Here is a 27446-nt window from a genome sequence, read left to right as displayed (position 1 = left end):
GTGGGCCACAGGGTCCCTGGCATCGGGTCCCCTTGCTCCGCCTTGGGGGCTCATTATCATCACTAGATGATGAGGAGTACGCGGATGACAAGAGGCAAGTGGGGTCATCCTCGTCCTCACTGGGGCTCTTTTAGAGTCGGAGGTATGCCTCCTCGGCCAAGAACGTCTGGCGGGCCATAGGGGAGTGTGTGTGCGTAAAACTTTATTTAGTGTGCATGTGTGTGTGTGGGGACGGGTGTTCACGTTCACTACCCTAAACCTAACTGAAAAAATAAATAAATTAAAATAAGAGCCTCAAAATTGTGAGAAAAAAAAATAATAAAAATGATTCAAACTCGCTGATCAGCGGTGGGGTGGGCGATGCGCTAACAGTGGCCGGATGCTAAGAGTGCGCCCCCCAAAAATGTGTGTGGACCCTCGCCCGCCGTCCAGCCAATAGGAAGCGATCCTGAGAGGTGATGTCACCGCCACCTCTCAGGATCTAAGGATGGTGATTGGTGGTGTATTATCACACCACCTCTCACCATCCTATTCCAGGTTATCGGGTCACCAACTGTTCAATTATGGGCCGGACGTTCCATAAAATGCAGAATGCACGCTGCTTTTTTGGCGCTTTTCTTTTTTTCGCGTGGTATTGAGTATCGCAAGTTTTCCCATTGGGTCTCTATTTCCTGAATGAAGGGCCCAGTTCTGTAAATTAAGCATTACAGCTTCTGGGTTACACGGACATACAGTATACACCTATCTTTTGGAAGACATCCTGGTGAATGGGAGGATTCCCTTTCTGGAACATCCTTGGAAAGGGAGAAGAGTTCAGCAGTTGGGATAGACAGAAAAAGGAGGTGAAGAGTGTGTGCGCAGGAACAGTGCTAGTTGGTCAGGACACTTTCACAGTCCTTACCTCCTGCAGCTTAATGGGGTTGTCTCATCTAATTAATCAATAGTTCCTTGCAGTGTGATGATTGATTTTGCCATTCTGTTTTCCATTTTTCCTCGGTGAACTCTTTTTTCCCCAGCTATGACCCCCAAATTTCCTGCTCGTTTTTAGGGGTTACGGCCACTGCTGTAATACTATCAGCTGGGGCCGCACAGGTGCATGGAAAGAGCTTTGGCCGGCTGCTCTGGTGGACGGGATTTACAGGAGCGAGCGTGCACATATTCAGGCGCATGCGCAGTGATTTCCAGCCCAAGCGCCTGTGCTCTGTCACATTCTCCCGCAGCTTGGAGGATCTATAACACGGGAGCGTTCACGCACAGGCAGGGAGTGGTATTGCATTATCCCTGCCCTGCTCACCTGTGCCTTCAATCAAATGTAGGAATCAAGGCCCTGAGAGGCATGTGGAAGCCAGGAAAGACCGAGGTGAGACAGCACCTTTAGGCTTAAAAGTGGCCCCGTTTTGGATACATAAGGTGGGGCAACATAAGTAGGTGGGGACAACACAAGTAGGTGGAGCCAGCAATATCAGTGCAGCACAAAATACCACCCCGCAGAACTAGGGTTGGGCGATATACCGGTATCACGATATACCGCGGTATTAAAAAAACTGCGATATGTCGATATCGCTGTTTCCATACCGCTTCTAAACGTGCGCCCGCCCGCCCCTGCACCTTGCATAGCGCTGCCGCTGAGTAACATTACTTCCTCTCGCTACTTCCTGTTCCTGGCCTGGCTCCTTCTTGCTCCGCCTCCCCAAGTCTCCACCCACCATCTGACATCATCGACGTCGTCACCCACCAGTGCCGGCTCTATTGTATATGTGGCGAATCGATCCCCTGTGTGAGTACTGGTGTCTCTTTTCCTGCGGCTGCCTCTCTAGTGTGTGCTCTGGTGACGAAATTATAAACTTACTACTTCCCGCAGCGGCCGCCCCGGCTCTCCCTCCTCCTTGCTCCCATATTCAAATCTCCGCCCACCGGCATCTGATGTCAGAATCAGAGCACACAAGCGAGGCAGCCGCGGGAAAGGTATATCGCAAAGTATTACTGCATGTATGGTGGCCTGTGGTCACAATACCTTATTATAACGCCTCCTTGTGGCCCCCCATACAGTGTAACGCCTCCTTGTGGCCCCCCATACAGTGTAACGCCTCCTTGTGGCCCCCCCCACAGTGTAAGGCCTCCTTGTGGCCCCCCCCACAGTGTAAGGCCTCCTTGTGGCCCCCCCCACAGTGTAAGGCCTCCTTGTGGCCCCCCCCATACAGTGTAAGGCCTCCTTGTGGCCCCCCCCCATACAGTGTAAGGCCTCCTTGTGGCTGCCCCCATACAGTGTAAGGCCTCCTTGTGGCTGCCCCCATACAGTGTAAGGCCTCCTTGTGGCTGCCCCCATACAGTATAACGTCTCCTTGTGGCTGCCCCCATACAGTATAACGTCTCCTTGTGGCTGCCCCCATACAGTATAACGTATACTGTATGGCTGCCCCCATACAGTATAACGCCTCCTTGTGGCTGCCCCCATACAGTATAACGCCTCCTTGTGGCTGCCCCCATACAGTATAACGCCTCCTTGTGGCTGCCCCCATACAGTATAACGCCTCCTTGTGGCTGCCCCCATACAGTATAACGCCTCCTTGTGGCTGCCCCCATACAGTATAACGCCTCCTTGTGGCTGCCCCCATACAGTATAACGCCTCCTTGTGGCTGCCCCCATACAGTATAACGTCTCCTTGTGGCCCCCATACAGTATAACGCCTCCTTGTGGCTGCCCCCATACAGTATAACGCCTCCTTGTGGCTGCCCCCATACAGTATAACGCCTCCTTGTGGCTGCCCCCATACAGTATAACATCTCCTTGTGGCTGCCCCCATACAGTATAACGCCTCCTTGTGGCTGCCCCCATACAGTATAACATCTCCTTGTGGCCCCCCATACAGTATAACGCCTCCTTGTGTTTTTTTTCTTTTAAACGGGTATTTATCGCAATATATATCGTTATCGCGATAAATTTTTTTATATCGTTATCGTCTGATAATTTTTGATATCGTCCAACCCTACGCAGAACCAAATACCACAGTGCAGCATAAAATACTGTCCTATAACCAGACTGAGGGCAGGGATACCATTGAATTCAGGAAGTCATCTGGCTGCTGGTCAGGAGTATAAACACGAGAGCCAGGGTTGGGGGGCAAACTGGGCAATTGCCCAGGGCCCCCCATCGTCTAAGGGACCCCCTGCTGTTGAGCTGAACGTCCGTGAAAACAAACGAGCAGACAGATGTAAAGCTGCACTTCATAATGCAGTGTAAGGTCCCCTCCATCACATATAAGAGAAATCATTACCCTAGTGCTGACAGCTCCGGACACCAGCAGCACACTGCTACTGGAGCTGTAGGACCTGCCATGATGTCAGATGCAGGAGGCGGAGCTCAGCAGAGAAGAGGGGGATGAAGGACCTGCGATAACCTCACTATCATGTGACTAGAACAGGAGCATGGGAAGAAGGGATAGGTTCAATGTAAGTGACAGGGAAATGCTGGAAGTTGTAGTCCTCTCCTCTTATACTTCCTGTTATGTAATAATAGAGTACATTACAAGAGGAGGTATAAGAGGAGAGGATTACAACTGTCAGCATGTCCAGGCCATTATTATGTAATATCAGGGTACATTACAACATCCTGGATATGCTGGGAGTTGTAATCCTCTCCTCTTGTAATGTACTCTGATATCACATAGTAATGGCTTGAACATGCTGGGAGTTGTAGTCTCATCCTCTTATACATCCCCCTGTAATGTGCTCTAGTACAGTACTGATCAAAAGTTTAAGACCACTTGAAAAATGGCAAGAAAATCATATTTAGCATGGCTGGATCTTAACAAGGTTCCAAGTAGAGCTTCAACATGCAACAAGTTGAAAACAACGAATAAACTGAAACAGGCTGTTTTTCAGCTGATCAAAAGTTTAGGACCACACCTCCAAAAATAAACTAAACCCCCCCAAAACAGAAATCCAACTTCCAAACATGAACTTAGTAATGAGTAGCTCCGCCGTTATTGTTTATCACTTCAAAAATGTGTTTCGGCATGCTTGATGCAAGCGTTTCCATGAGGTGAGTGGGAACATTTATCCAAGTGGTGAAGACGGCCGCACGAAGGCCAACTACTGTCTGGAACTGTTGTCCATTTTTGTAAACTTCCCTTGAAATCCATCCCCAAAGGTTCTCAATTGGATTTAGATCAGGGGAACACGCAGGATGGGCCAAAAGAGTGATGTTATTCTCCTGGAAAAAGTCCCTTGTCCTGCGGGCATTGTGTACTGTAGCGTTGTCTAGCGTAGTTTTTTTTTTATCTCTTTTTGGGGGGATGAGAGGGAGGCGTTTTTTGTATCCTAAATGTCCACACTGCTGGAGGCTGTGGGTCCTGAAACGCGTATGGTCGACACCTGTCTATCCAAGAAGGACTTTTATGAAATGTAATACTTTACTGGACTGCTTCTTATTTCCCCTCTTTGGTTAGCCAAACAAATACTTTACTTGAAAGGATCCAATCTGTGACAAACTTATTTGAAAGGATCCGCCCTCAAGCTCACATCACATGACACAGTATGTGATACACCACAGGTCCTACGATTGAGGACACAAACACATTTTCTTACCTGCTCCGCTCGTTGTGAAAAGAAACTAATACGAAAACCGTCTGGAGAGGTAATTGTGGCCACGGAGAGCCAGACTCCACGCCGTACCACCTTATGTTACATAACTAACATTCATGCTAGTATACTAACACATGCTGTGGCTGAGGTTTTACAAGCTGGGCAAATCATATCTCTGGTCCTCTGAAGAAATCCATTACTCGGCCTTTAAAGGGGATATATCCTCGAAAGGGGGCCATGTGTGTTATTTTTGAGGACTACACTTATGATAATTTTACCTAAAGCAAAACATTATATTTGCTATCCTATATATACCTGAATGTGCCTGCAGCAACATTATTGTTTCAAGTGTTTTGCATCAGCAGTGATTACCTCCGGTTCCTTGTTTGAATGACCGTTCTCTAGTTTAAACTGTTTTATGTGTTTTTAGTAGTTTTTATAAATAAGTTGATACTTTACTGTAATCTGTGATCTGGATGTGAGTGCTCGGTCCATACTATTATCTGGTTTGATACATTTTCTCTGTTGATGTGGTGGATCAATAGGACTTTGTAGCACCTTCTGTGTTATTGTGGGGTGAGCCACCATATCCGTTTTTCATTTCATTATATATACTTGCCACTACTGGGGAGGAATGGAGGAGCATTATATACTGGCACTACGGGGAAATATTATATATATATATATATATATATATATATATATAATGGTACTATGGGGGGGAAGCATTATATATTGAACGAGTGGGGGCACTACAGGGGGACATTAGAGCCACTGGGAGCATTATGGTTATATTGACACAATATGGAGGGCATTGCTACTAATGGGGGCTATCTTGGGAAGTATTATCACTATTGGGGGCACTATTACTAATGAGGGCAGTCTGGGTGTATAGTATAGTATAGTGTTTGTGGACATGAGGGGAGCACAGTATTAGGAGTAGGTTCAAGAGGTTCTCCGGGTTTTTTCACATTGATGAACTATCCTCAAGATAGCTCATTAATATCAGATCGACTGGGGTCCGACACCCCCCGATGATCAGCTGTTTGAGGAGACGGCACATGCAGAGCACACGTGCCGTCTCCCTTCTCGCTCAGCTGCTATGTCTATGGGACAGCAGCAGTGAACTGCACGCACCGTCTCTCAAACAGCTGATCGGCGGGGGTTCCAGGTGTCGAACTGTGTTTTTAGCACATTATTACAAGATTTGGGGCCCCCTTTTGATTTTGCCCAGGGCCACATTTTGTCTAAAACCGGCCCCGGTCCTAACATTAACCACTTCAGCCCCCCTAGCTTAAACCCCCTTAATGACCAGACCACTTTTTACAATTCGGCATTACACTACTTTCACGGTTTATTGCTCGGTCATACAACTTACCAACCAAATGAATTTTACCTCCTTTTCTTCTCACTAATAGAGCTTTCATTTAGTGGTATTTCATTGCTGCTGCCATTTTTACTTTTTTTTTTATATTAATCGAAATTGACCGAAATTTATGCAAAAAAATGAAATTTTTCACTTTCGGTTGTAACATTTTTCAATTTAAACTACATTTCTATATAAAATTTTCTCTAAATTTATTGTTACTACATGTCTTTGATTTAAAAAAATGCAATAAGTGTATATTTATTGGTTTGGGTAAAAGTTATAGTGTTTACAAACTTTGGCGCAAAAATGTGAATTTACGCACTTTGACTTTCTGAGCACCTGTCATGTTTCCTGAGGTTCTACAATGCCCAGACAGTAGAAACACCCCAGCAATTACCCCATTTCGGAAAGTAGACACCCTAAGGTATTCGCTGATGGGCATAGTGAGTTCATGGAAGTTAGCGGAAATTATTTTTATTTTTTTTCCTTCTTACAAAGTCTCATATTCCACTAACTTGTGACAAAAAATAAAATTTTACATGAACTCACCATACCCCTCACGGAATACCTTGGGTTGTCTTCTTTCCAAAATGGGGTCACTTGTAGTGGCATCACAAGTATGGAGGGAGCCGTTCTAGTCATTTTTAAGACTTGTGCAGCATTCACCTCCACACATATAGCTTATATCCAAAATGTTCCTAACACAATGCCATTCACCAACGCCCAAACCTGAGAACTGCCAGCAGCCACCGGCACGCTGCCTGTTTCTTCTGACAATAGCAGCTCATACCTCTGTGACATTACTATGATGTCTGTACCTGCACCACCACATCCCCCGCCTGCATCATCTCACGTCACCTCAGCAGATGCCCACAGGCCTCCATTTTGTGGATTCCTTAGGTCCTCCTCCAGGTGCAGTACGCACCACTGCAGCACTTACAGGCCATGGCCACAAGGAGACGTCATCACAAATGCGCACAATCATTGCAGGCCTCAGAGCCTGCATCCACCCAACACCATTTAAAGGGCCAGACACCTACTGAGTTAGTCAAGCCCTAGAATAAGAAGACAACCAGATTCAGCAATAGCATTAACCCTTTGCACGGTTAAGGCTGGTGGCCACGGTTTTTCTAGAATGGTTCTAGAACAGTTTCACACTCCCTGCAGTACAAGTGAGGGCATTACCACAAGCCAGGGAGCAATGACCGGGCTCAGCCTGACCCTAGCCCTTGGATGGGCAGAGGAAGCAGCAGGAGGAATAACAGGGCCGCCTCCAGGACACAATCCTGCGTGCGGCGGTCCTGGGATGGTTAAGGGCCCTTGCACATGGCCGTATGCCCTCCGAGACATTCGGTCTGTGAGCAGGCCATATGTCCCGGAGCGGCGTTGATCGTGCGCACAGGAGAACACAGCATCATAGATTTCAATGATGCTGTGCACAATGGGTCACCCGCAGGACTAGTGTCCTGCACTCATATGACCCGCTCACGGACCGCATGTCTCGGAGGGCAAACGGTCCTGTGCAAGGGCCCTAATGCTGAGAGCGCCAGGTGGTTTTGTACCTGGCCAGTGGTCTATGGCCAGTTCCGGCCTGCTATGTATACACACTACTACGGTCAGCACCAATCTACCAGGCTGTGTAATGCAGGGAGTGCTGAGAGTACTGCGCCAGAGGAACACTTATGGTTCATAGCATAAAAAATATACATTTTCCCTGCATATTTATACACTTCTAAAGTTTTCTCTTACGAAATAGTGCAACAACTATCTGAATATAGAAATTTCTAAAGTTCTAATTGCATTAAATAATTAAATAATATACACTTTCTGGATCAATATTGTAAACACAATAATGAAAATCTATACCTCAGTTTATAAAAAAAAAAAAAAAAAAAAAAGTGGGGCATTTGTGGAGGACAGAGGGACACTTGGGAGGTCTGGGTTATATACTGAGCGCTCAGGAATCGTCACGTGTCCTCTTCAGCTTAGCACGTGACTCTTACGTCATCACACAGCTCATGGATATGACCTTCACTACTAGCATAGCATAGGGTTCTTCTTTTCCGCAGGCGTCATCTTACCACGTGACTACGCTACCATAGCAACAATTACGTCATCTTTTGATTTACACAGGTACACCACTGACTGTGCTACCGACCCCCCCAGGAGCTCTCATTTCCAAGTGTCTATTCACTTACTGTTTGCCGTTACTGCCAATTATGTGTCGCGGACTTCCGGTGTTAGCACAGTAGCTGAAATTCCGTATTTGTGCGCAGTCTCACCATTTTTCGGTGACGTCACTAGCCTATCGTCCCGTGCGCGCGCTGTTGCCAGGCCAAAGAAGGGGCGTGGAGAGGAGGCACGTGACTTTTCCTCCCAGTGCAGTCGTCGGCCAATGAGCTGAAGAGGCAGGGAGCGCGCGACCAGAGGTGGCGCAGTGGACGAGTATAGGCATTGGCTAACGCTGTTGACAGGGTGTGGGCGGGGCCACAGCCGAATACTAAAAGGTGCTATTCTAGGCGGTTGCTCGCCATTTTGAGAGACTCCGACGGAAGACCGAGGGTTTTCTGGCTCTGTGACCAGAGAGGCCGGATGGTGAAATCCTCTCTCCAACGGATACTCAATAGCCATTGCTTTGCCAGAGAGAAGGAAGGAAATAAAAGAAGCAGCACCATGCCTCTTCTGAGTATTCCCAGTAATAGTAGTGAAAGGTAGGACGTGTCCTCGCCGCCCGTCATCTTGTTTTTTTGCTGCTGTCGTAGACATGATTGCCTAATAAAGCTGTCCTGAGTTGTCGGTCCGTGTGCTGCGCACCATAGCGCCCGGGCCTGACGTAAACAAGGGGCAAGTGTCGCCCCCTGCAGGTAGTGGTGTGGATGTGTGAGTAGGCCTGCGGCAGGGCCGTGCTTTTACCTATCAGCAGTGCCAGCTGCTTCCTCTGCCCATCCAAGGGCTTAGGGTCAGGCTGAGCCCGGTCATTGCTCCCTGGCTTGTGGTAATGCCCTCACTTGTACTGCAGGGAGTGTGAAACTGTTCTAGAACCATTCTAGAAAAACCGTGGCCACCAGCCTTAAACCGTGCAAAGGGTTAATGCTATTGCTGAATCTGGTTGTCTTCTTATTCTAGGGCTTGACTAACTCAGTAGGTGTCTGGCCCTTTAAATGGTGTTGGGTGGATGCAGGCTCTGAGGCCTGCAATGATTGTGCGCATTTGTGATGACGTCTCCTTGTGGCCATGGCCTGTAAGTGCTGCAGTGGTGCGTACTGCACCTGGAGGAGGACCTAAGGAATCCACAAAATGGAGGCCTGTGGGCATCTGCTGAGGTGCCGTGAGATGATGCAGGCGGGGGATGTGGTGGTGCAGGTACAGACATCATAGTAATGTCACAGAGGTATGAGCTGCTATTGTCAGAAGACACAGGCAGCGTGCCGGTGGCTGCTGGCAGTTCTCAGGTTTGGGCGTTGGTGAATGGCATTGTGTTAGGAACATTTTGGATATAAGCTGTATGTGTGGAGGTGAATGCTGCACAAGTCTTAAAAATGACTAGAACTGCTCCCCCCATACTTGTCTTGCCACTGATCTGATATTTGTGTCCTGTAAGCTTATGACTAACGTATCCCTTTAAGGTAAATTCACAGTACAGGTTGGAGGGTTTCCTGACTTGTACCTCTAATGTATGCTCTATCATACACCGAATGGGGGAGGGGGGGGGGTTACCTTTTCTTACAGAGCAATGTGTCATATTCCATACAGCAGTAAAGGGTACACATCCAGAAGGACAAAAACCCTCTAAATATGTTGTAAATGGGTCTGGGGACACATTGTGGTACACCGTGTGAAGGATCAAGCTTTCCTGCACTTCCATGGTGTTCTCTTAGGAAAGAGTGCAAAAATGATCTGAATATAGACATTTCTAAAACTTGAAATGCATCAAATAATGAAACCTAGAAGACTGGCTCAAATATACAGAGGGACCGGACAATTTCTGGGTCATTATTGTAAATGCAGAAATGAGAAGCTATATATTGGATCAAAGGAGGCCAGCCGGACACTTGGAGGTCTGCATCTTACATAAGTGACCCGCATCTTTGTCGGTGTAGGTATACACAGCAACCTCTGGGGGTTTCCAGGGTCCAGATACCGATGACCTGTCAGATTGTGGTGGTCTACAGGTGCCCAAAGCAAATCTTTAGATGATGCTGTGTAATCTTGAAATTAGTCTGCACAGCAAAAAAAAAAAAAAAAAATCCAAATTAAATTATTTTTTTCTCGTGCATGGCATTGGGGGACACAGCACCATGGGTATATGTCCAACTACCACTAGGAGGCACTAGACACAAAGTGTTGGCTCCTCCCAGGTGGGCTATACCCTCTCCACAGGCACGAGGCTATTCAGTTTTAGTCTAGTGTCCGTAGGAGGCAGACCTGTCCTGCTTTTTTGCAGGTTCTGCTGTTTTTTATTTTTATTTTCTTTTTTCTCTCTTCCGCAGGTCTCGGTGTTCTCCACCGTTATACCTGCTGCAGGCTGGGGCTCCATCGTGTTCCACTTTAGTTGCCCCCCTGCGGGCGCGTACTTCGGTACCATCGCCGGTCACCCAGTCCCCACGGACTGCATCCGCAGTGGCTTGCCGGCATTCCCACGGTTTCCGTGTTGAGTCTGCCGAAGGGGTGACCCTGCTGCGCCCGAAGACATCGGATGGTGAGTATATCTGATGGTGAGTATACTCCCCTGTCCCTGTGTCCCTGCCCCAGGGTTAGGTTCCCTCCTGTGGCCAGGGGGATGGGATCCACCTTAGCTGGGGGTCCTGGGGAGCCTCCATCTTCCCCCTAGCCAACCCCCCCTTTTTTCTGGGGGGGGGTTATATTCTTGTTTCCCCTCCCTTCTCTTCCCCCTTGGTTGGTCTTTTCTCTCCTCCCTGGCCACACAGTCTTCTCCCTGGCTTCTCCGCTACTTTAGTCCCCGGCTTCTGCCGGGACTAGGCCTCATCTTCTGTGGCCCGTTCCCGGCTCCCAGGTGCTCCGTTTGCCCTGATCCACCTGTCCCTAGGTGTCGCTTCTCCCCCCCTACCCTCCTCACCTATTTTTATGATTCGGTGGGCCCTCTGTCGGCCGCGGTTCGCCCCGCCCCCCTCGCTCCATTCCCGGCCGCCTTAATAAATCGAGGCCCCGGCTTTTGGGCCTGCTAGGCCGCAATCTTCCCGGCCCCTCCTCCTTGCTTCCCGGGCTTTTCTGAGCCCCGCCCGGCCCTTGGGAGGGGCTATCTCTTCACCCTTTCCTGGGCTAACGTGTTTTTTCTGCTGAAGGGGGTGGTTAACCCCTTCCCTCCCCTCAATTGCTTCATGTCCCCTGCAGCCCTACTGACCACCTCTTTTGGGGGGACAAGCTGCTGCAGCGCCTCTTTGGGGGAACAGGGCGTCCGGGTCAGGATAGACAGCCTCTGCTGGCTGCTTTTTGAGCATCTCCTCTCCCAGCCTCTCCTCGGTCGCCACGTGTTTTCACGTGCGTCCGCTGGCTGCACCTCTCTGGGTCTAACAATGGCTGCCGTGCGGTCAGCCTGTCCCTGCTGGGTGCAGTACCTCTTCCCAGATCCTTTCCCCGAACAATCCCTTTGTGTCGGTCCCCCATGAATGGGCTCCCTCCGTGTCAATGCCATGGGAACCTTGACCGCCTCTCCCTGGCGGTGTCGCTGGCCGCTACCAATCCAAATTGCGGCCACCTCTGCCCTCCCAGGGTCCTCCCTGCAGATGGGGCACGCTCAGTTAGGGGTACCTGCACCCGGGTTCGGCTAGGGGTAGCTCACGGTACTCCCTCGGGTGGTCTCAACGGGGTACCACCCCTCCTCGGCATCCTCGGATCCCCCCCCAGGACAGGCCTGAGGCTGGTGACGAATCCTTCCTGTCACCCCATCCGTTGCCTCTGGGGACACCTCTGCGCCGATTCCCTCGGAACAGAGCATCAGGCGGTCTTCCTCCATACAGAAGCCCTCTGGGAGGTCAAGACGAATGTGGACGGAGGAACCTTTCCTTCCCAGGGTTGGTATCCCCTCTAGTGGATTTTCGGATGGTGCTCCCCTGACCGCACAGGTATTCAACCGCACAGGTAAGGCAGCCGTCCCCGTGTTTAGCATACTGAGTCACCTACGCGGTGTCTCTGATACGTACGCCTTCTCCTTAACAGGGGGATTCCTGCACCACTGCCATAGGCTGTCCCTGATGAGCCTTCCTGGTTCCCCTATACCAGGGGCTATCCTCTACACATTTGAGAGTGTTTCCACAGGGTCCCCATCCTGGTGGTGGTGTTCGCCACTCTACCTCATTACAGGGGGTTCCTGTTCTGGGCAAGCGGTTAGCTCGGCTATCGCCTCCTGTAGGTTGGGGAGTTAAGAGCAATTGTACAGCTGCCTTGCCCCTTTTCATAGGTAGTGTACCTACACCTACTCCAGATGCTGAAGCCATTACTCCTGGCTGGCTCTGGGGTGTTCCATACAGCACTATTTCTCCCCTCCGGGCGAGATGTACAGGCCACTTCGATTGCCGTTGCAATTGCACCTGTCTGTTCCCAGCCACTTTGCTCCCGTCATAGGTAGAGTATCTACGCCATCTCCTGATGCTGTAGCCAATTCCCCTGGCTGGCGCTATGGTGTTCCGTGCGGCACAATTTCTCCCTTTCTGGCGAGATTTACAGGCCGCCTTTAATTGCCGTTGAAATTGCACCTGTCTATTCCCAGCCATTTTGCTCCCTTCATAGGTAGAGTACCTACGCCATCTCCGGTGCTGTGGCCGATACCCCTGGCGGGCTCTATTGTCTTCCAGGCGGCAACATTTCTCCCTACGGGCGAGATATAGAGGCCACTTTCTATTGCCATAGAGTTGCCCCTGTCCGGTTCAGTTACACCTGTCTGTTCCCTGCCACCTTGATCCCTTAACAGGTAGAGTACCTGCACCATCTCCGGATGTGGTAGCCGTTCCTCCTGTCCGGCTTTATGGTGTACCATGTGGCATTTTCTCTCCCTTACAGGACGAGATTTTGAGGCCTCCTCCAGTTGCCGTGGCCATTGCACCTACCTCATCATAGTGTGCACCAAACAGCCATCTTACTTCCTTCATAGGTAGAGTTCCTGAACCGTCTTTGATGCTGCAGCCGTTACACCTGTCTGGCTTCTATGGTGTACTATGCGGCCCTGTTTCTGTTGCCATTGCACCTACCTGATTGTAGTGTGCACCTGTCTTGTTCTTTGTGGTACCGTGCGGCCCTATGGGTTCCATTGTTAACGCAGTTGCTGTTGCACCTCTCTGGGTCTGGGGTGCACCATGCGGCCACATTGCTTCGATCTTAAATGAAGTTCCTCTTCACAGCCATATTTCTACTTTACAGGTTGTGTACCTGTACCCTCCGAATGCTGTCGCATCCCCAGATGCTGTGGCTATGTTTCCACTCTCCTTGGTCGGCAACATGCAGCCACTTTACCTTTATTTTAGGCGTGTGTTTGTAGTACCCCAAGTGCTGGGCCCTATGGTGCGATCTGTGGCCCAGACAGTTTCTTTCTTACTAGGTGTTTTCTGCCCACGGGTTCTAATCTGTGCTGCAGATGTTGGTTCCATCCGTTTGGTTCTTCCATATGTCTGCCACTCCGTTACTGTCGTCCTCATTGGTCTCCTTGTGCCGCTCAAGGCACTGTCAGCACCAGGTCACCCTTGTTCAGCATGTGCATGGTTACCATATCTGGCAGGGGTGGGTCAGCCCATCCCCCACCTTATCGGTCTAGTGCTGCTTCTGGTAGCTCCAGTATATGACTGATCTGTCTGGTCCGGCGGGTGGTCCTCATTCAACCTCCTACTCCATGGCCAGGTGGTTGTTGGCCTTTGTGCTAGAGTTGCTCTTGCTTTCTCTTTAAGGTCCTACGGTATGCTGTGCTCCGCGTTACCCCATGTTATAGGGGAGTACTCACATTGTTTCCTATTGCTGAGCGGGCCATTCCTGGTGTAGTACAAGGATCTCCACTGGATCTTCTACCTTGTTTGGACATGTAGCTGGTGAGCATCGGCCGCGGCAGCGGTTTTCGGTCATCGCTGGATGTCCGCCTCACGGTATCCTTCTGGGTCCACGGCTTTTTTTTTTTTTTTTTTTTTTCGTCGCTGGACGTCCTCCCTGACGGGTCAAGGACAGGACCACTGAGCGCCACACATCTGTCTGAATTTTCAGCTGATTGCTCTGGTATCGGTCAGGGCCCCGTAGTTCCTTCTGGGTCCAGGTGTTCTCGGGTTTTCCCTTGTATTTTATGCTTGGTTGCACTACATGGCGGAGGGACGTCCCCCTTGGACCTTGCCGTCGTCTGTACCTATCAGGTACTTTCTCCCCCCTGCGAGTTTTCTGTATGCCGGTCGCAGCTGGTTTCTACATTTCTATGTAGGCTACCCCGGTTTTTTCATGGCGACTTCTGCATTCCTTATGCATATCGATGTCTGTCGTTTTGTGGTACCTCCGAGCTGCTGTACTTGCCCTCTCTGGGACAATGTTTACGGTTTGCTGGTCAATGTTTTTGGTGCGGCTAGTTGTCCATGGCCAATGTCCCTTCCCCTATGGCGGTTTCTTTTCGCCTTTCCTGGATATGCTGGCTTGCGTTGTCTTCCGGTGGTTCAGCTCCTGGTTCCTTGTGACCCCATCTGGGTACTCCTTTCTGGAGTCCCTGTCCCTGTTCATTTGAGGTCCTCTTGGGATTTGTCTTTTTTTCCATCCTCCCACGTCAAGTACCTGGTATTGAGTGGTTTGGTGCTACGGTTTGCAATTCCACCGTATGGTCTCCTTCGGGAGGGACCTCCTCCTGTTGTAGACCCCTTCCTCCTTAGGCTGTTTGGAGTGCTCTTCTTCTACTCCCATGTCTGTCAGTCCAGTGTGTTCCTGCCAAGGTTGCCTGGGCCTGTCTCTGGTTCCTTTTTTCCATGATACTTCACATGCCCAGAGTTTCCTCTGGTCTTGCGCTTTACAGTGCTATCTTGTTTTCGGAGGCTTGTGCCTCGTTTCCTGTTTTTGGGGACGCAGGAGCGATCGTTCTTTGTTCCTGGCTTTTACCTACAACCCCCCCCTTCTCCAAGGGTTGGCAGTTTCCTCTAGCAGCCTTGGGTTTTCGCCTTTACATGGGGCGCTTGGCTTCTTCACCTGGCCTTGCGGTGAGGGGAGTCCTTCTCCCTTCACATGTGAGCCTTGCTATGGCTTCCCTCACTCGTTTGGTTTCCAGTGCTTCCCTGTTTCTTTTCTCCCCTGGCCTTTCAGGGGTTGGCCACAGGTTTATGGGTCTGAGACAATGTAGGGCGTTGGGTCGATCCAACACGCAGTGCTGTCCTAATTTTTTTTCTCCAGCCCTTGGCTGCGCTTGGTGTTCCCTTTTGCCACCTTCTTGCATTTGGGATTTTCTTCCAGACATTTGTCCTGGGGTGCTGGCAGTCTTCCCTGCTTCTTCTGAGGTTTCTTCCTTGTTATGAGACCTCTTGCCCATTCCGTGTTTTTTCCTGTTGGGTCACATGGTCACATTCTCCTGCACCTGTATGCCCAGCCGGTGGCACGTCTCTTTTCCCACCCTCAGGGACTGCTTTGGGACGTCCCATGGTGCTGTGTCCCCCAATGCCATGCACGAGAAAATTGGATTTTTTGTACTCACCGTAAAATCCTTTTCTCGTAGTAGGCATTGGGGGACACAGATCCCACCCTATGTTTTTACTTCCGCTTCTCCGGGCTGGTCTCTTGATCTTTCCCGGTACGGGAGTTGTTGGTTCCTTGCTTTTCTTCTCTCTCCTACTGCTTTTGGTACAAACTGAATAGCCTCGTGCCTGTGGAGAGGGTATAGCCCACCTGGGAGGAGCCAACACTTTTTGTGTCTAGTGCCTCCTAGTGGTAGTTGGACATATACCCATGGTGCTGTGTCCCCCAATGCCTACTACGAGAAAAGGATTTTACGGTGAGTACAAAAAATCCAATTTTTTTACCTCTCCGTAGTGATTCTGTGCCTCAATTCCACACTGCAGCTCCAGGTTACGGACCCATTCAAGTGAATGGGTTTGCATCTGTGATGCAGGGTATACATGGCTGGTGGACACAAATTGCAGACCTGCTTTTTTGGTGCCGCAATACAGGAACGGCCATGCAACGGCCTGATACTAAGGCCTCATCTACATCTGTGGTTGGTTAGGAGCCTCCTAGGTTCTGGTGAAAAATGCAGGACAATGGCACAGCAGGTTGTCCATCAGTACTAGTGCAGACAAACTTAGTCACTCTTGCCAGCCAGTAGGGTTATTACGGTCATCCTCAGACTTTGGCATTTGATAATAGGATGTCTGTCTCCTTAAAGGGGTTTTCTGATCGGTGGGGGTCTGATACCAGGGTCCCCCACAGATCAGATGTTTCAGAAGACACCAGTGCTTGTAACACCATGGCCTTCTTCCTGCTCACCAAGCACAGCCCTGTACAATGGCAGCTGTGGTTGGTATCTCGCCCTCACTTACTGAGCTGCGCCTAGGTCATGTGACTGATTAACTCAATATCATATGGTCTGGGATAAACTGTGAAGGTCTAGTCGCTACTTCATTGCCTTCTCAAACGGCCAATCGACGGGGTTGTCAGACCTCCACTGATCGGTTCACAAATCTCAAAACCCATTTAAAGGGGTTGTGCAGCAGTATATATTGATGGCCTATCCTTGGGCTAGATTATCAATATCTGATCTGTGGGGGTCCAGCACCTCAGCAGTTTGAAGCGCTGACGCTCCATGCGAGTGCAGCTTCCTCTTCGTTACACTGCCAACCGTCTTGAATAGGGATGAGTGAATCATCCAAAGTCGATTCGCATACTACTTCGTTTGAATACTGCATGGTGTGAGTGCTCCGTACATTATTGGCAACTCTGAGCCGAATTAAATAACTTTGAAGTCTAAAACGTTGCGTAACTTCAGAAATTAATTTGTACTGTAAAATACAATTTCCTGAACTTTTGGTTCAGTTGTAAGGTACCACTTGAAACCGAACCCAAGTTTGGGAAATGGTTTTTAAACGTAGAAATTGATTTCTGAAATTATGTGAAGTCTCACAAGTAATAACTTCGGCTCATCGGTGCCGATACATTCTAATACTGTACAGAGTGCTCGCTCCATACAGTATTTTAAATGAAGTATTATGCAATTTGACTTTGGATGTTTCATTCAAAGTAGATTCTCTCATCCCTAGTCTTGAAGTGTAACTGCTCCGTTCACTTGAATGGTAGTTGTAATAACAGTATAACGCTACACCGCTGTTGCAAGGGAGATGACCAGCAGTGTAATGTAATGATCAGATATTGGTCACCTGTACTGAGCAGATGTATACTGCTTGCAAACATCTATTCTTATAGCGGTAGTAAGTCTTTTGTAACAAGTGTCTTATTTATTCTTTTTTGTTCTAGTTCCAGGGTTTCTTTCAATTGCTGTAGTAACCTGGGTCCCGGGCCTCGGTGGTGTTCCTGATGTCCCTCACCCACCCCTGAAGATCCCAGGTGGGCGAGGGAATAGTCAAAGGGATCACAATCTTTCAGCTAACTTATTTTATTCTGTAAGTATTAATGCACCTCAGGAAACGATAACTTGTGCTATCCATTTATGTAAATGGGACTGTTCTAATGCAGTGCAATTTGCAGGAGTGGAGCATGTTCATATAGATTTATGGGAAAAGATTTGGTAAAACTCGTATTTCATTAAAGGGAACCAGTCACCTCCAAAAACCATCTGAAGCCACCAGCAGTACCTGAGTAGCGCGTTTCCCACAATTTTGTTCCTGCAGGCAGATGCGGCAAAAGCTCTGAAAACATTCCTCTATTCTCTGCCCGCGTGCGTCTCTAGACTTGCTGCAAGTCAAGGTAACCATGCCCCCTTCCCTGCCTCTTCACTGACGGGTTCCCTTTTAAAGGGGTTGTTTCATCATAGACAATGGGGGCATATCACTAGGATATGCCCCCATTGTCTTATAGGTGTGGGTCCCACAGCTGGTACCTGCACCTATATCGAGAATGAAGCCCTGTAAGGTGGTGGCTGGACTTGCTCCCCATAGAAGTGAATGGGAGCATACCGCACATGTGCGACCCCAGCTCCCATTTGTTTCTATGGGTCTGAAGTAAATAGTTGGCCCCATAGAAAATGAATGGAGCGCAGTTCACACTCTGTTCTAGATATAGGTGCAGGTCCCGGCGGTGGATGTATACATGCCTACAGAGTGCCATCACTGATAACACCTCCCTGTGTACAACTATCAGCGATGACAGCCATCTATGTATACACACTTAGGGCTCATGCGCAGCAAAAGGAACGGACACGGAAAGAAAATACGTTTGTGTGCATGAGCCCTTACACAGAGAATGCCTTCAATCTCTAACACCTCCCTGTGTACAAAGATCAAGAAGAGCAAAGGTTTAAATGTATAAATTGCAAGTTGCACAAAATCTCTTCCCATAAAACTCTCAATCTGCTCAGCTCCTCCTGATCTATAACCTGCTTGCCTGCAGATTACACAGCATTTTGTGGTGACTGGTTACAGTATATGAAGTTGGAAAATCTGTTTATGTAAATGAAAACGGTTTAGATGTACGGTACTTACCGAATCTTGAGTGATTAACACATGCCTGCAGTCTTCTATGTTAATCTCCTCTTTGCTTTGTGTAGGATAATAGGCTGATTATTACAGAAGATCTTGCGTCCAATAACCGGACCCGAGTTCTTAATGTCCAATCCAGGCTAACAGATGGCAAGCAAGTGGACTGGAGAGCCGTGTTAAACAATAATAACCTCTATGTAGAAATACCGACCGGCACACTCCCTGATGGGAGCAAAGATAGGTAAGTCTTCAACTTCATTCCCTGGTTTACAGCAATACCACATACAAGATCTGACATGCTTATTTATGGCGCTGTAAAGAATTTCTAATTTTTTTTTTTATTTCTACATAAATTTGGTATTCAATCAGCACAGGGACACGGCTATGGGACAGTCAATGGCCTCAATGTGTTGAGAACAGCATATGGCCGCTCAGCTTTAGCAGTCACATGCTGTTCTTTCTCTCCACTTGGCCACTGAATTCCAATATCTTGCATGGATGGAGCAGAGGCTCTTATAACCATGTAGCATCCAGCAGCCGGAGCAATCGGATAAATAAAACCTACGTTTATTTCCAATCCACTTGGCTTGTAAATGCAAACAAACTGGCCGGCTCCTCAAGGCTTTAATAAAGCGGCAGATGGCTTGCTAACCGTCCCCATGTCATAAATTTATTACAACTGATGCATGCTTGAGGGTGCCTTAAGACACATGCAATTTACTGGCTCTCATGTTTCTATTCGGCCTTGTGACATGACTTAACAAGAATACAGGGAATTATGAAAGGTAAGTCATGCTGTTGTCTAGAAGCGGGTTGCACAGATGGGTTTTGTCTGAAGGGATTATCTAATAAAGACGGAATTAACCTGCAGTAAGCTGCTGGGGATGTTGAGGATGCCCCTCCTGTGTAATGAAGGCTTATATGAAGGTCATGCTGACCGCACCTCCCTTTAGCCACAGTAGGCTACATTCACATGATGGGTGGAGGACAATTAAAACTGTCCCTTTCAATTGTATGGGGGGCTGTCAGTCTGTGAAAATGAACAACCCTATGATTACCATTGTTAAAGCAGTTGTGACTGTACCTTAACTGTATGGAAAGTATATGATCCATATTACTCTAGATTTTCAGTGACTTAGAATGGCTTACTGTAAGGTGATGCTTAAAGAGGACCTGTCTCCTCTCCTGACATGCTTGTTTTAATAGCTTCATGCATTCCCCTTGTAATGACAGCCATAAGAATAGAGGCTCCAGAACTATTCTGCCATTCTTTTATTTCTACTAGAAGCGGTGAAGGAATTGCTAGCAGTCTGCAGTAAGGGTACAGAGGGGAGGTAACACATGACTTTGTTTACAAACCAAGTCTGTGATGTATAAGAGAGATAGATAGAGATAGTGTGTGTGTGTGTGTATATGTGTAAGTGTGTGTGTGTATATGTGTAAGTGTGTGTGTGTATATGTGTAAGTGTGTGTGTGTATATGTGTAAGTGTGTGTATATGTGTATGTGTGTGTGTATATATATATATATATATATATATATATATATATATATATATATATATATATATATATTTATATATATATTATTTATATTTTGCCAAATTTCAAGAATATTGGATAATATTTAGGGGTTGCACACATTGATCACTTTTATTACGACTCACTTCTTTACCTAGGAGGTTGGTCTAAAACAACTTGAGTTTCAGGATCCCAGGGGCTCTGCACCTTTAAATTGTCCTTCACTAAACAGTTGAATATTCCTCAGCGAGAATCGAAGGGAATGAAACCGGTTGCACATTTTGTCAGCCTCACATGTTTGCTTTTTGCACGAGGCAAGTGTAAGGCGATGGGCTCCAAAGAATGATTTGGATATGCTACAGTTTCTGAACACTTGCCCTAAAGCAGATGTCAAAGTGCTCTCATAGTTGCTAAGAGACACTTTTTGGTATTTGTCAGAAACAAACGTAGGATTGGCTCTTTTGGATGAATGTATTACTCATGCTGTTAAGGAAAATATGACTAAAAATTTAGAAACCAAACCTGTAAAGGAAAAAGAATGACACTATCAGAGGGTAAAAACCTAGTCTTTTTAAGGAAAAGACCTGAGTTGGTTAACAAAACAAAGATGTTCTCTGAATTGTTTGGGATCCACAACGTGTCAGAATACTGCAGTGATTCTCTAAGAAGCCATGTGAACACTCTTAAGGTGGTCAATGATGCCACAGAGAGGAATTGCTCAGATTAAAGTTTAACAAATTAGTCAGGGACAAACAATTGAGGGTAGTCAAGAATCACAGAAAAGTAGTCGCCAAGCTAACAAAAGAAGGGAGTGCATCGTTCAAAGTTGATTAATATAACACATGTTTTGCCTATCATGCTACCTAATTAATCTTGGTCTAGTTTTAATATTTTAAGTTTGATTTCCCAATAAAAGTAGTTTAACATTGAAAAATCTTATATTTTGCATACTTCTACAAAACTGAAAGTGTGCAACCTCTATATGCCATATTTCAGGATTGGATAATATGTCTTACATCACTGAGATGTAAGTGAAGTCTGCAAAAAAATTGGACACTTTAATTTTGTAATGGGGGAAAAAAACACCCTAAGGGACGGTTCCCCTCCTCCCCTGATGCTCCAGAATTGTTACATGGGGAATGCATGAAGCTATTAAATCGGGCATGTCGGGAGTGGTGAAAGGTCCTCTTTAAGAGACATAAGGGGAAATTTTACCACTTGCCTCTACACCATGGGAAATGATTATGACAAATGACACTTTTATGCCGTCCGTTTCTGAAAGGGTGAAGCTGGGCAGAACATTGTGTAAAATATAACTGATATGGATGGCAGGTATGAGATTTCAGCCTAGCGCACGGACTGCTGGAGGAGGCCTGTCCCAAACATGAACTAAATGCCTGCTCCTGCAGGGCTCCACATGCAGCTCTTATAAATCAGATGCAAAGTTCTTATTTGAAGCATGATTTCGATTCTACTTTCATATATAATATATTTATAGTTGAAATGTTTTTTTTTTTTTTTTTTTTCTTCTAGCTTTGCTGTTCTGTTGGAATTTGCAGAGGAGCAACTCCAAGTCGATCACGTCTTCCTCTGTTTCCACAAAAACAGGGATGATAGAGGTGACTATTCTGAATAACCATACATTTTTGCACATACATGGCACTATAAACAGGTTCTCTCATTTCATAGTGATGTATTGTGACTTTCCTCTGTACTTTGCCATGCCTTTTCTTAGTTTGAGAATAAAGGGGGGGGGGGGGGGGGGCGGCAGGGCATGTTGAACTTCATAAATTTGTCTGCAGCAAATCCAACCCATATGACAAAAATGACTGTGTAGAAAGATCAAAGCCAACCTAATTCCTGCAATGGGAATAAATCTCTAGGTTAACGTACTGAGGGAACTTGTTTGGGCTGTCACTGACAAATGCTCAGTCATGAGCTCATCCTAACTGTACAATATTTATGGCAGTACTTCTATATAGGCTGTTTCCCAGCTGTTTTTCTTCTTTTACATGTGTGGTATTTGAGTTGGATGTATGTAGCAGGCTTATGGACTGAGGCATACATGGCAAGTGGAACTGCCAGTAATTGGTGCCAACAGTAGGTGTACAGGGACAGAATACACCTAGAATACCAGCACTAACCACTGGCACGCCAATTCTCAGTAAGAGAAGTGCAAGGAATAGAGGGAAGGAGCAGAACTGCCAGTTATCGGCAGTCATGGGCAGAGATTGAGTAAATGTCACCAAATCAGATCTGCGAGTTGATCTTAGTTTTGTTTTAATTTTCTGAACATTATTATGGGGGCCATCTTGTATGAGCTGTTAACATTTAGTAAGCTTTTAAAAAATAAAATTGGACAGAAGAGGACTCTGACTTCTATATGAGAGTTTTCTAGGCATGACCTGTGACATTGTCAGAGCTCATCTATTCTTTCCTTGTACAATCGCCTAATGTGAATGGATCTGGTCTTGTCTAATACAGAGATGATATCTTAAAGGCAGGGCTAGAATGAGTTAACTGCAGTAATCTGTCTAAACATGTAGACACCAATGGGGAACAACGATAAAATCCTGCTGTTTATGCACTGGCCCCTATGCCTATAGAAGTCTTCAGCATTCAGCATGAGTGCTTTCTGTGGAGAACATGGACAGCACAGGTCTATTCACTGACATGTGAAGAATGAAGCTGCAACCTAAAACTATTCAATTTTTCCAAGTCCTTAGAAGAAATTTGAAGATTTGGTTAACTTTCCACTTTACGGAGTCTCTTAATATGCACTTCTGATACCACTAGATGTCACTTTCTTGCATTACATAGTTCTTTGTCTATTCAGATCTGTGTAAATGCATGCTTCCTGCTGAAACAACCCCATGGATGGATTTTCTGGACTTCTCAGGGTAGACTTGCATGCAGCACACAGGGTGTAAATTTGGACAATCTACTGTAACTTGTGTAGCTTTTGCTGCAAATGGTAAAATGTGACATTGACTGACATACAATGTAGATTTAGTCAACAGGGTTGTCATCTGAGAAATGGGTAGCATATTGCTATGATATACCAATGTCAGTTGCTGGTCCCACCTGAGACCCCCAGTGTGAGTGGAGGGCAGCCGTATATGCACAGCATCACTCATTCCTTTCTATGGGACTTGTGAAAATGGCCGACTGAGCAGATGCTACTATTTTCAGGAGTCCCTTAGAAGTGTGTGGAGACCTGTTTTATCGAGGTGCAGTTCTCACTTCTGACTGATGCTGTATCTTAATGACACTTCAGTCCCAGGTGAAACAACCCCTTTAACCACTTCAGCCCCCCTAGCTTAAACACCCTTAATGACCAGACCACTTTTTACAATTCTGCTCTACACTACTTTCACTGTTTATTGCTTGGTCATGCAACTTACCACCCAAACTAATTTTACCTCCTTTTCTTGTCACTAATAGAGCTTTCATTTGGTGGTATTTCATTGCTGCTGACTTACTTTTTTTGTTAATTGAAATTTACCGAAATTTTTGCAAAAAAAATGACTTCACTTTCAGTAGTAAATTAAAAAAAAGAGAAATTTCTATATACATTTTTCTCTAAATTTATTGTTCTACATGTCTGGTAAAAATGGTTTGGGTAAGTTATAGCGTTTACAAACGATGGTACAAAAATGTGAATTTCCGCTTTTTGAAGCAGCTCTGACTTTCTGAGCACCTGTCATGTTTCCTGAGGTGCTACAATGCTCAGACAGTAGAAACACCCCACAAATGACCCCATTTCGGAAAGTAGACCGCTATTCGCTGATGGGCATAGTGAGTTCATAGAACTTTTATTTTATTTTTTTTGTCACAAGTGTAAGGAAAATAAAATATTTTCCGTAAAAGTCTCATTCCACTAACTTGTGACAAAATAAAAACTTCCATGAACTTGCTATGCCCATCACTAAATACCTTGGGGGTGTCTTCTTTCCAAAATGGGGTCACTTGTGGCGTAGTTAGACTAAATATCTGTCAAATGACAACTTTGTATAAAAAAAAAAAAATGGGAAAGTTGTCTTAGAGATTTCTCTCACTCAGCATGGGTATATGTAAAAAGATACCCCAAAACACTGCCCAACTTCTGAGTACAGCGATACCACGTGTGACACTTTTTTTTTTTTTTTTTTTTTTTTTTTTTGCAGCCTAGATGTGCAAAGGGGCCCAAATTCCTTTTTAGGAGGGAATTTGGATCCCAGACTTCTTCTAACGCTTTAGGGCCCCTAAAATGCCAGGGCTGTATAAATACCCCACACGTGACCCCATTTTGGAAAGACACCCCAAGGTATTCAATGAGGGGCATGGTGAGTTCATGGGTTTTTTTTTTTTCCCCCTCCCTTTCCGATAACTTAGGACAAAGTTAAATCTTTCATGGACTCAATATGCCCCTCAGCGAATACCTTGGTGTCTTTCCGAAATGGGGTCACATGTGGGGTATTTATACTGCCCTGGCATTTTAGTGGCCCTAAAGTGTGAGAAGTCTGGAATATAAATGCGTAAAATATTTTAGACATTTGGATTCCGTGAGGGGTATGGTGAGTTCGTGTGAGATTTTATCTTTTGTCACAAGTTAGTGGAATGAGACTTTGTAAGGAAAAAACAAAAGATAAAATTCAATTAACGCTAACTTGTGCCCAAAAAAGTCTGGAGAGCCTGACAGGGGGGTGATCAGGGGGTTAAAAGGGGTTAATAAGTGACGGGGGGGGGGGGGGGGGGTGTAGTGGTGTTTGGTGCTACTTTACAGAGCTGCCTATATCCTCTGGTCGATCCAAGCAAAAGGGAGCACCAGGTAGCAGGTATATTAGATGCTGTTATCAAAACGGCATCTAATATACCTTTTTAGTGGTTAAAAAAAATCGCATCTACAGCCTGCCAGCGTACAATCGCCGCTGGCAGGCCGTAGATCAGCTAGTTTACCTGCACTTCCTGTGAACGTGCACGTTCAGAAGTCTCGTGAGATGACGCCCCAGCGCGTCCAGGAGGAATAACAGGGCCGCAGCAAAGACGCAATCCTGCGTGCGGCGGTCCTGAGCTGGTTAAATGTCGTCCACGTTGCTTTTGTGTCCTGATATTGGTCTAACTTGCTCATGGATTTACTTTTATTTTCAGCTGCACTCCTCCGGACTTTCAGCTTCTTGGGCTTTGAGATTGTGAGACCTGGACATCCTCTTGTCCCTAAGCGACCCGATGCTTGCTTCATGGCTTACACGTTTGAAAGAGATTCTTCTGATGAAGATTAGAAACCTGCAATGTTCTGCAACTTTTTAGAGCTTTTTTTTTTTTTTCGTTAGTCTGAGTTGTGAAATGTTGTAAACATCTTCTTTTTTACTGATGTGGTTACTGGACCTGGGTGGAGCAGGTAGTAGGGGGAAAGATGTTGAAGTTTTCAGACGGATCTTTTCTGAGTAATTTTTTGCATGTTTGATGTTGAATAAATGCGCACTCCAGATTACTGCTACATCAGTGGAGGTTTAATGTGTATTTTTTTTTGTGATATAAAAGTTTTGCTCTAATTCTAAATAAAACATTTATATTTTTCTGATTAGGAGACACCTTTAATTTACATAGCTTATCTACATATAGGTAATATACACAGTAAATGTAATTAGCTTTTTTTATACACTTAAAAAAACTGAACAATGATTTAAAGGGAAAGTCATCCACACTACTGCTTTTGTTCTGCAAAAAAAAAACTCATACAGCTCTTTAACCCCTTTAGGACTTAGCCCTATTTCACCTTAAGGACTTGGCCATTTTTTGCAAATCTGACCAGTGTCACTTTAAGTGCTCATAACATTAAAACACTGACTTATCCAGGCCATTCTGAGAGTTTTTTCGTCACACATTGTACTTCATGACACTGGTAAAATTAAGTAAAAAAATAAATAAAAATTTTGCATAAAAATACCTAATTTACCAAAAATTTATAGGTGATTATATAGAATAAAAACATCTCGCCACAGGGGCGCCACACCTGGACAATCCCACCAGATATGTGCCATTGTGCCCTTCGCAGCAAGACACCTCCAGCATACATCAGGCACCTGGGGGTAAAACTGGTGAAGTTGTACTGGGGTCCTATACCATCTGGTAAGGATTTTGTAGTTAAGTTAACTGTGTCCTGTAATTTACAGGAGCTTATGAGTAAAGAGGAGTGATCGAGACCATTGGTCAGCCGAGAAGGTGGACCCCAGTTCCGTTTCCCAGTCAGACATGAATTTAGGCTTAGCTCCGTGAATACCCGCGGAGGAGTCCCCCTTCTCCCAAGAGTTTAACATGGCATATAGCAGAGATATAGCATGGTCAGGAGCTGAGCTCTCTGTACACATTTTCTCTAATTCAGTTAAGGGGGGACATGACTGCAATCCAGGCATCAGGGAATTAATAAAGCTCCGTAGCTGGAACTATAGGAGCCAGCGACCAGAACACGATGGTATGATATGGGAGAGGTCTTCAAGAGGGAGTAGGCCAGTCTGTTTATATACGTCCATCAATTTAATTGGATGCCTGCTGCGGCATCCCAGGGCTGAGAGCTGGTTCAAACCTACAGGAAGATCTGATTGGCCCGTGAGAGGACCAGGGTACTACTGCATAAGTTCAAGTTTGACAGAAAATTTAGTCCAGAGTCTAGCTAAAGTATAGAGAAGCATCGGAAATTGCAAGTCAGGCAATGCATTTAAGGAGGTAAGAGAAAGCCCAAAAATTCTGGTAGCCAAGTGTGGAGCCATTTCATGCTCAATTTCCACCCAGAGTTTAGTAGAGCGGTTGTGACACAAGTCGAGAACACAGTTCATGACTGTCGCTCTATAATACGAGATGAAATTTGGCAATCCCGTACCTCCTGAGGCTTTAGAGCGGGATATCAGACTGTAACTAAGTCTAGCCCTGGGCGCTTTCCAAACAAAGACCGAAACCATTCTCCTGAGCCTGGCAAAATAAGTTAAGAGAATTTTACATGGGATCGTCTGGAACAAATAAAGAAGGCGCGGTAAAATGTCCATTTTCACCGCATTGATCCACCCAAACCAGGAGATCTGAAGCGGGGTCCATTTATGGATACTGGATTCAATGGATTTAAGCAGGGGTAAGTAATTAAGCTTAAACACATGTGTCAGATTCGTGGGGATGTACACTCCTAAATATTTAATGTGTTGAGAGGTCCACCTAAAGGAGAAAGATCCCTTAAGATAATCTGCTTCCCGTTGGGGAATGTTAACATTCAATATCTCGGATTTTTGCACATTGACTTTAAAGTTGCTAAGGTAACCAAAAAGGTCAAATTCACAGAGAATCGAGGGCAAGCCTATCATGGGAGAGGTCAAATATATAACAGGTCGTCCGCGAA

At 46.3% G+C, this 27446-nt stretch overlaps 2 protein-coding genes across 3 annotated transcripts in view; one reads left to right on the top strand and one right to left on the bottom strand.

Moving 5' to 3' along the window:
• Positions 1–8300, bottom strand: part of JSRP1 (junctional sarcoplasmic reticulum protein 1) — a 95808-nt gene extending 87508 nt beyond the window's left edge. The window contains exon 1 of one of the 2 annotated variants that reach the window (XM_044268939.1): positions 8152–8300. The gene's annotated coding sequence lies outside the window, so the exon portion shown is untranslated. The remainder of the gene's footprint in view (positions 1–8151) is intronic. The other variant, XM_044268944.1, reaches the window with a different exon arrangement.
• Positions 8301–8471: 171 nt separating this feature from the next.
• OAZ1 (ornithine decarboxylase antizyme 1) lies at positions 8472–25564 on the top strand. Its single transcript, XM_044268954.1, is given in 6 exon segments — positions 8472–8664; positions 17381–17438; positions 17440–17526; positions 18630–18802; positions 21614–21699; positions 25211–25564. Coding segments are annotated over 6 exon segments (654 nt in total). The 5' UTR covers positions 8472–8545; the 3' UTR covers positions 25342–25564.
• The last annotated feature ends 1882 nt before the right edge of the window (positions 25565–27446 follow it).

The sequence above is a fragment of the Bufo gargarizans genome, chromosome 1, assembly GCF_014858855.1.
Source record: "Bufo gargarizans isolate SCDJY-AF-19 chromosome 1, ASM1485885v1, whole genome shotgun sequence".
NCBI lineage: Eukaryota > Metazoa > Chordata > Amphibia > Anura > Bufonidae > Bufo > Bufo gargarizans.
The sequence above is the reverse complement of the archived record's forward strand: the minus strand, read 5'-3'. Positions and strand labels throughout refer to the sequence as shown.